The sequence below is a fragment of the Nymphalis io genome, chromosome 6 (assembly GCF_905147045.1).
Source record: "Nymphalis io chromosome 6, ilAglIoxx1.1, whole genome shotgun sequence".
In the NCBI taxonomy this organism is placed as follows: domain Eukaryota; kingdom Metazoa; phylum Arthropoda; class Insecta; order Lepidoptera; family Nymphalidae; genus Nymphalis; species Nymphalis io.
In genome coordinates, this window is record NC_065893.1 from 8,794,006 (window position 1) to 8,804,169 (window position 10,164).

Here is a 10,164-nt window from a genome sequence, read left to right on the forward strand (position 1 = left end):
TTTTTAAAAATAAAGCGTACCAACGTGGTTTGTAAGAATATCTATTTTATACGTGTAAGTAAATATAGAAACACAGAGAAAATGCAAAAGATTACTAAGCACTTCTACGCCGTTTGAACTAAAAGATTATACGGGTTATAGAGCAGAAAATTCTTTAGCGTTAAGATTGTATCGTATTGTAACTGTTAGTCAGAGTGGTTAACAGGAACAACAAATATTGTTTTGTATGTATATTAATTGTTTTCCAAAACGAGACATACGTAGGCATGTATTTACTTATTTAGATACGAAAAGATATTTTGTATTGTTGATTTAGGTGTAACACGCTGGTATTTTTGTTGCGTACGCATTTACTTATTACACAGTTTTTATAGTTTTCTTTCTTTTAATTTCCTAAATAAACTTAAGTATAAGCTATTAACTAACATACTCTAGAATTCCGTTTAAAAATATAAATATTTTGTCGGATATAATCTTGTCTTTTCTAGTCTTGAGACTTGCTTGGTACTAAAATATTATTTTTAAATTTATTTTAGGCAGGTATTACCAATAGTGTCTTAGTACACTTCCAAATACCTACATTTATTTGTACACAATATCTATACATATACATTTTTTTTATCAAAGTAATAGAACCCAAAACAATGATTATTAGATTTTTTGTCTGTTGCGCGCTCAAATCTTAGAATTGGCTTAACTGATTTGGGTGCGGTTTTCACTAATGTATTGTGGCAAACTTAACTTAAAATTTAGTATTTGTTTTACTTCAATCTATAAATAAAAGAGTTATGTCAATTTAAAGATTCACATGAAACATTTATTCGATAAAAATATTATAAAATAACTGTTCAGTTGAATTGGCTGAAACTTTAGCTGCCTGTAAATGATAGTCTGTATAATGATAATGATTGAAAGTTTATAGGAACAAAACAATTTAAAAAATAGGCAGTTTAAGAGATTTCGGTACTTATAATGTAAGTTGAGCCCAGATCTATATGATTAATCATATTAAATAGAGTTTAGCTTATGCTGGACAACGTCGGTTAAACGCGCCTACGCATATATATATATATATATATATATATATTGCCGCGCTATTACGCATGTATGTCGAAGACGCACAACGCTCTCTGGTAACATGGACCTAGTAAGCCTCTGTCTGTATGTGTATTAGCTTGTAATATATTTAGTTACGTTAGGGTAGTAATTCATTAAAAAAAACTGTACCTACATTTATAACGGATTAAAAAAAATATAACAATATATGTAAAACACATTTCTTTTGTTTTTCAATACTATATATTTAACTAGCTGCTGTCCGCGACTTCCTTCGCGCGTAAGTGTAGGTAAAGGATAATTTTTTGTATGGAAGTCTGTGATTTTAAAGTAAGAAGAAGCATGAAATGTCATTTTGTATACAAAAAAGTATATTACGGCATTTTTTTTAACCAGTGAACTTACAGAGATGCTTGTAGTTTGACTTAATATATTTATTGTGACCTAAATGGGTTGAACTAAAACTTATTTTATACAAGTCTTCCGATCTACAATGCTGTAGCTCAGATGCCCCCGTCATCAACGTTGTTGTAAATTATATGTTTTTTATTCCAAAAGATTCAGATTTAGCTAAACTATTTAACTCACTGGAAACATTAATTATCTATACTGTATTATTTATAAATATGAAGAGCTTGTCTGGTTGAACGCGCTAATCTCAAGAACTAGAAAAATATTTTAATGTTGGATAACCCATTTATCAAGGAAAGCTATATGTGTATATATGTATATATATATAAAGAAAAATGTTGCAAAAACGCGGAAAATTTATTCCTTTTGAGAGCTTTCGTTGCGTGCGCTGCGTAAACGGTTAAAATTACACAACAATCATGATGACGGATTTGTTTCTCTTAAAAAGTTCTAATAAAAGTCCCCGATAGCATGTCTAATTTTTATGGTTGACTCACTATAACCTTTTGTATAGTAATCAAAGTCTGATTTAATGCAAAATCTTTTTTATGAACATGATATATTTTCTTACGAAAGACATCGAGATAAGATCATAGACAGTTTTTAGTACTTTTTATAGTTTTCAACAGTTAAACTTTGTAAGTTAAAGTTTATAAATTTTATTATTTCGTTTCGTCACCGCATACCTATATTTTTTATCATTGTTTTGTTAAATTTATACTTTCAAAAGGACACAATTTCCTGTGAAGGAAGGTACCGTTTGCAGTCATAATAAATAAAGCATAGGGAAAGACATTCTAGTATGTTGGAATAGATTTAAGGGAATGCTGTTTCTCTCGTGGCTAATTGTATGTTGCCCTATCTAGATCCGGGTGCGGCGAAAACGAATAAATAGTAATATCCTACAAAAAAAAAATGGTGTATACTTAAATAATTGAAGTCTGCTCTTAGTGATTTTTTTAAGTTATACGCTGGTGGTACCAATAAATTAATATAATTATAGAAAATACAACCATTTATTGTTGGTTTCATTATTAATTTGGTTAATAAAAGAATTTTATTGTTAGAAAATACATTAGAAGCAAATTTTACAAGAGAACAGTATTTCACCCTCGCGGCTCTTAAGTGCCCCCGTAGAGAGGATAGAGGATCCATTATAATACCCAATATTATAAATGCTTTAATGTCAACGAAGCGACATTTGACGTGAGAACAAAACCAGGTTGCTGGTGCTATTAAAATGCTTTTTGTACTCAATGGTACGGAAACGTTATAAACGTAATTTGTTTTCGGTTTTTAGTTACCTACCTTAAATCCACATTATCCAGTTACCATATTGGCTCTTATTTTTTAATTTAACATTAACAAACTTTCTTTTTGGTCTAGACTGTGTAAGTACATAAATAACTGTTAATTTGTATTTGGACTATATTTTTCTTATTTGCAATTTACTTAGTACATTTTTGTTTTATTATTAATAAAATACGTGGGTACTTATTTTATCTATAATACAACACAAATGCTTATTTAAGATTGAATACTGGAGGAATCAGTGCATAAGTGCTATGCATGAGGCCATAGCTTTTTTAAACCAAAAAATGCTGGAACTATTTTCAACTCGCAAATGATGAAATTAACCAAATAGCACTCATTTACTGACCCTTTTAAATACAAGGTAAAACAAGGATATGGAGCTCTATGTTCTAGCTGAGCTATTCTATTAGCTTGTTTTAGCTATGTTTTATAAGTTAAAACAAGCTATCAGAGCTATCTTGCAAATACAAAAAGAAAATACAACAAAATACTAAAACGAATAGTACAAATATACCTAATAATTATAGAAGAGTTAATATATTAATTTGTAAAAAGTGGGTTAGCTACCTCCGTGACGAGTGCTGACGGTATTGCAAGTAGATTTTAGGGAGTTTAAAGGTAAAAGTTTAAAATTTTAGGTAGCTAAGGGGTATTTTAATGTTTTATATTACAAAAACAGTATCCCAAAAGGCTACGTATGAGTATGGTATGGTAGGAGCTGTGCCGAATAGAATTACCCAAATTAATACGTATACTATATAAATATCTCCTAATAACAAAAGCATGAGAAAGATAATTCAACGGCTTTTGTGCCGTATAATAAAAAGCAAGTAGGTACTTGTTACGGGTAATTAGTATTCTTTTCATCAATAATATAACTATTATTATTGTAAAATTAATATTTTATAGTGTTCCTTAAATACATGTCCTAGCTTTTAGATATCATTGTCTGCATTATCGTTTTTATAAGAAATCTGAACATCAATCCAAGTTGCAGACATAATCGTAAAATACGGTAATGACAGCAAACGCATGAAAGGCCGGCAACGCACCCGCAAGTCTATCGCTCCATGGTGGTAGTTTGTATTACATAAAAAAGTAGAGGCGACAAGTTGTCAGGCCAATATTCGCTTGTCTTTCCCAGTGTCTTTAATCGAACAATTCGGGTCTTCCAAGTGCACAAGTGAACTCTATAAAAATGTAAAACTAATTACAAGTCGCAGCCTTACATATATACACACACACACACACATATATATATATATATATATATATATATATATATATATGTATATATAGCCGTGCCTTCTTTAAAAAAAAAACTGATTCTGAGTTTGATGTCGATTTTCTTAATTTTTAGTCTACATAACCAAATGATATTTTCTTTTTTTAAACATCGATGCGATGTTAATGCTAACAGCGGTATACGGTAACAGACGCGATCACTATTAATACAGTTCGCCACATACGCTAATCATAATTGACTTAAGAGTAAAATTGATAATCTCTTATACGGGTAAATCCAGTTCAAAGATAAAAATAAAAATTAATATGTAAGCAATTATATTTTCAATGGTTGTGTCTGATCAAAACATAAAAGCATATTTCATAATAGCATTTTTCTCGGGGGAAAAAATACATTTATTTGATTTATATTTATAATTCATAGCATTACATTTAGCAGTTTACATTTTGTTTTTTAATATGTACTTAACTCACTGGTGGTAGAGCTTTGTACAAGCCCGTCTGGGTAGGTACCACCAACTCATCAGATATTCTACCGCAAAACAGCAGTACTTGATATGGTTGTGTTCCGGTTTGAAGGTTGAGTAAGCCAGTGTAATTACAGGCACAAGGGACATCTTAGTTCCCAAGGTTGGTGGCGCATTGGAGATGTAAGCGATGGTTAACATTTCTTACAATGCCAATGTCTATAGGCGTTGGTGACCACTTACCATCAGGTGGCCCATATGCTCGTCCGCCTTCCTATTCAATAAAAAAAAACTCACATTTGCAAAACTTAGTTTTAAATTAACCATTGTTTACCTTTTTTATAGTTCCTGTGTTTATTTATTGAGCCACTATGTAACATTTCTTTTTAGAATTTTAAATTTAAATTTCTGTTGTCATTATTTATGTGCTTGCTGTGGTCTCCTTTAATTGAAGGAGCATATTTTAAAACATTATTCCACGATGTAATTGTACTCGTCTTTTGTTGGAGATCTTTAATAACTAAATAAATAAATTACTTTTATTTTACGTTATTGAGACAAAAATGTCTAGGTCCAGTAGGTTTTTTTTATTTTTGTAACAATCTTTCGTTTTCTTTTTGTTACCATATAATATATTATCATAATGTTATACTTAAAAGTTCTTTAGAGATTTGTAAAATATTTGCAACGCAAAAAAAATACCTGTCGAGTAGATTGAAAAAGTACTGAAATGAGATCACACGAGGGCTGGTTTTAGGCGCGCTTTAAGTAAATATAAATAAAAATTAAAAATAACTACTGCACGAATCATGATCGCGTGGTATCGGGGTCAAGAATGCTAGCAGCATTTCCCCTTTGAATCGTAATTCCGATCCTCTTTTTCCTATTATCCTTGGAATCGTAATTGCGAAAAATCAATCATCTATCATGTCAATTCATTTTAATTTGAGACCAACTTTACCAAGCCGTCCTATAATTTTAATCAAATCTTCGATAATGTTATCGCCATCTGCTTTACTTTCTAAGTTTCTACGGTTCATCTATGTGCGATGTGCATCGAACCACACGTTTAAAATTTTAAAATTGAGATGCAGTTATGTTTACCTAAGCAGAATAGAGCAGAACCCAATATTGTATTGAGAACGGTTTGGCGTGGGTTGAGGGAGCGGCGATGGGGGCTTTATATAATAAAGTACGCCAGTGTCGAATAAAGTTTTCTTTGTCATTCTTGTATTGAAACTTAATCATATTTCAATTACATTAAGATACTTTATATTATTAATGGGATTGGAATTAAACCTGGATGTTCATTTTTAATAGGTACTTTTCTGGATAAACAACTAAAAAAGAAATAATGTAACTATAAATACAAAACATTTATTTCATTTAATTTACACTTTAGTGAAAAAGTAACACATTCTAAATTAGCAAAAGTTAAGAATCAGGACATTTATTGTTTACATAAATTATGGTATTTATTTTTAAGTATATGCTTTTTAGCAAACCATTATAAATCTTAGATAGTTTATTTCATAGTCAAATTATAAAACGGTACAAATAGCTTTATCTATTTATTTACAGGGTAAAATAAGCAAATTTATAGTAAAAACCAAAAATATTAAATAATTTGTCTAAATAATTTTTTTAACTTTGTATATAGACAGAACTAAATGTCAATTTTACTTAGATTGAAATCAAAAAACCGTAAATCATTTTTTTTTAAATCTGTTTCTCTAAAATAAAGTGTATTCAAATACTTGATGTAAGTAGTAATATTAAAACTAATTTATTTTAATGACAATTTCTAAATATTTAAATCCAATTGTACAATGTGAGTAAGCATACCTCAACTGAAGAGTTTTATTATACTCTACCATTATTATACTATATTTTATTATACTATAATCTACATTCTACAATATTACAGCACTATTTTAAACTTCAAATTTTTCGTGACTGATGCTACTCATTGTCATTAATAATAGTATCTTTTATTTACAAACATAAATTTATTCACAAATATATTTGTAAAAAAAAGATACTACAATTAATGACAATGTATTATTGTATATACAAGGATAGCATAGAATACTTTTTAAAATAAGATAATGATGGTTGATCATTACTTTATTTTAAAATGTGTACTGAGATACCAGTATAAATACTCATTACATTACTGTTCCAAATATGTCATATTACAGCTTGTGCAATGTTAAAATTATGAATATGAGCTATACTATCCAAATAATTTTTATATTAAAGACAAAATAAATAATCATTTATAGAAAAATACATAGTTTGAGATTTCTAAAAACTTACCATCAGTTAATAATAATTTCCTGAAATAATGAAGATAAAAGACCTAAATATCCTCTAACTTAGTTTATAAATACATGTGGACTCAACACCACGCAATGCAAATAAAACTATACATTGTTTATAAACATAGAAGTTCAATGTATAATAAATTTATTCAATACTTCCTACTTTAATTGATAAAAATAATATAAAAGAAAATGTATAAATATCTGTACATTTTATAACTTATTTGTTTCATGCAGATAGCAAAACATCCCAGTTGATTTCATTATTATATACTTCTTGTTCGAGCCAAAGCTCATAATTACTTTTAAATTCCTCATCAAGCTCAACATTCACATCAAGAGCACTGTTAATGTCTGTGTCGGCTGGTGAAAATCCACTTTCTAGGTAATCAGTACCATATCTCCTTTGATTGAACCGATCTACACTGACCTTAAGGGCACATTCTTCATCTTGAAAGTCCCAAGGTCGTGCATCAATTTCATTTCCAAAAGCCCAGTCATCATTGAGTCTATGTCGTACTTTGGAGTATATTGCACTAATGGTTTTCATGTTAGTTTTCCTCCATTGGCGGCCTAAGTACTTAGTTTGCATTTTTAATAGCTTCAGTACATAGAACTGCATCAAAGCATGTCTCACTTTCAATGTACGCTTCAGTATTGGAGAACTTTTAACTACAACCAACATCATAATTCTAGCATTTTTCCACTTTGTTAATTTATTTAATATTCTCAATAGATTTATACATGAAAAAACATTCCTCCAAGAATATGGAACTGGAGAGTCACCTATTTCCAAACATTCTTTAGTAAGTTCAGGTTGTTCGCCTATAACACAAGCAGGGAAGTCAAATATTGGTATTGTATTCTTTGCTCCTATGTAAGAAAGAATATTTTGATTGAAAAATTTCACTACTAAAGGCATACAATTAGCAAACACCAAATGCTGTGACATGAATTCAAATTGATACACATGATTTAATTTAAAATGTTTCAAAAGTAATAGCAGGATAGCTGTCACAGCTTTGACAATGATTTCTTTGTGTCTGTTTACATCAATACCAAGTTTTAATGACTGTAGTACTGTCATGGGCATTTCTTCAGGCAAAACATCTGCCATTATATTCATCGAATATGTTTTTGCCGTAGAGGTGGGCGTAGCAGCTAAGAGTATCTTCAAAAGTGCAATCATATACTGTGGAAGATTTGACAGCATAGCTCTATACAAAACTTCTGCCTCAGTTTCTTCAACTTCTTTTTCACCTCTAGTGAGAGGGCTTCGAGCTATTTCTTGTTCTCTTTCAGCTTGGACTTCAGCAAGGCTGGTGTACTTGTGTTTTTTTAATATCTCAATACCTTCGTGAATAGGCTGTGGTAAACCAGCTATTGTCTGTCTGTCACCAGGAAGTGAGTAACCAACAAATTTTATTCTTACATTATCTAAGAATGTGTCAATATCTTTTTGACGAACTTTAGACCTCCATGGCAAGCACCTAGGCAAGGGAGGAGGTGGTGGTGGACTATCAAACCGTTTTATGTACATGTAATCTGGACAATTTTGATTCATATTCTGCATACCTTCATTGGACATTGACTGAAATTCCATAGGATAATCTTCAGAACCATTACCAGTTTCTTCTTTATCAGTAAAAATTTGTTCATCAGACTCATCCAGAGATGTTTGTTTTATAAAAGTTTGTCTTCGAAGCGCTCTTTCATTTTCTTTTAGTTTTCTCTGACCCGGATTTTGGTTTTCAATCATATCAGCAGCACTAGGAGGAGGAGAACTTGAACGCATTCCCTTAATGACCTCAAGAGTATCTTCAGTTACAGGTGACAAACCATATTTTTCCCGTAATTTGGCTTTTCTTTCCTTTATTTCTTTGGAACCTCCAAGGTAAACTAGTAAAATTTTCCACAATAACAGTAATACTTTTTTCATAGGAAAATGAGGAGTGGTTCCCACACATAACTGAGTAACCATGCCCAAAAGTTTAACTGGTAGCAATTCTTCTCCAAAGGGTGTTCCTATTTCTTCCTTAAAGGTTTTAAATAAATGAATGTACTCTGAGTTAGGATTATCTTTTTCTGTTCTCATATGTTCTGTTATGAGGTACAAAACAGATAAAATTACTCTCAAGTTAGTTGAATCTGCCAAAGATTCTGCAAGCTTTCTGGATGCTACAGCAGCATTACTTCTAACGATTTCTAAATTTAAAAGTTCTACGAATGCAGAAAATGTTCCCATTTCGTATAAAGTCATTATGTTATAACGAGCCCAATGGGCTTGTTCCGTATCAGACTGCATTTCGGCCCAACAACCTTGAGCCAAATACAATATACATCGCATTGCTCGCATTCGAATCTCAGTCACTGCAACATCCAGATGATCTAGCAACTTCATAACAACAGAGCGCTGTTGTTGATTTGTAAGTCTCTGCCAACTAGGAGGAAAATTGAATTCTTCCATTATATCCTCAAATGCCTTCACATTTAATTGAAACTCGGGATGTTCGGTGTAACTGTAAAGTTCAGCAATTTCATTTGCTTGTGAATCGCAATCATCATAAACAAAATCCAATTCAGGGCTCTCGTCGTTCAGACTCATACATTCCCCTTCTTCCATGGGTCGGCGAACATCCAGTTGTTTCGCACCTCCGCGACGTCCATTACCGTTGGTTCCCATTTTGACAATGTTTTAATGGATCCGATAAAATTTTACATTTTTACAACATAAGATAAGCAGTAATATATAATATAATAAAACAAGATTACTGCACTAAAAATTGGCACTAGGAAGCATAGAGTACAAAATCACTCAGCTAACGATTGTCCAATTGACCGATAGATTATAGAAGTATAGAACAGATAGTTACAATTCATATAATATAATATAATCTAACAAAAATATATACATTAAAATAATGTTGCCATTTACTAAATAAAAACTTTATAATTTTTAAACTTATTTGCATTTCTATTTACTTAGATAATTATTGAAACTTACCACGCATAATTACAATTACATTCAATAAGCCTGTACACATATGAAAAATAACCACTTAGAAAAACAAAGACTAAAATAGCATTTTCGCTAGGACTGTATATTCCCTCCTTATATTAATATGTTTATATCATAAGCACAATACATAGTATATTATTTTAATGATTTCTATATCATTTTGTAAAAATAGCTTTTTGCCATATTTTAGCTTTATTCAATATCTACTATTTTTTATTTATTACTTATGATGTAAATAATAATATTATTGTTATATTCTAATTATATTTGAAAAAAATCTTGTTTTTACATAATATTTATACATGTATAATATCAATATTTTTTCAGT

At 30.5% G+C, this 10,164-nt stretch overlaps 1 protein-coding gene across 1 annotated transcript; it reads right to left on the minus strand.

Moving 5' to 3' along the window:
- Nucleotides 1-6,945: 6,945 nt before the first annotated feature.
- LOC126768898 (striatin-interacting protein 1) lies at nucleotides 6,946-9,648 on the minus strand. Its single transcript, XM_050487308.1, has one exon. It carries the CDS (start codon nucleotides 9,498-9,500, stop codon nucleotides 7,047-7,049), a length of 2,454 nt encoding a protein of 817 aa, XP_050343265.1. The 5' UTR covers nucleotides 9,501-9,648; the 3' UTR covers nucleotides 6,946-7,046.
- Nucleotides 9,649-10,164: the final 516 nt, after the last annotated feature.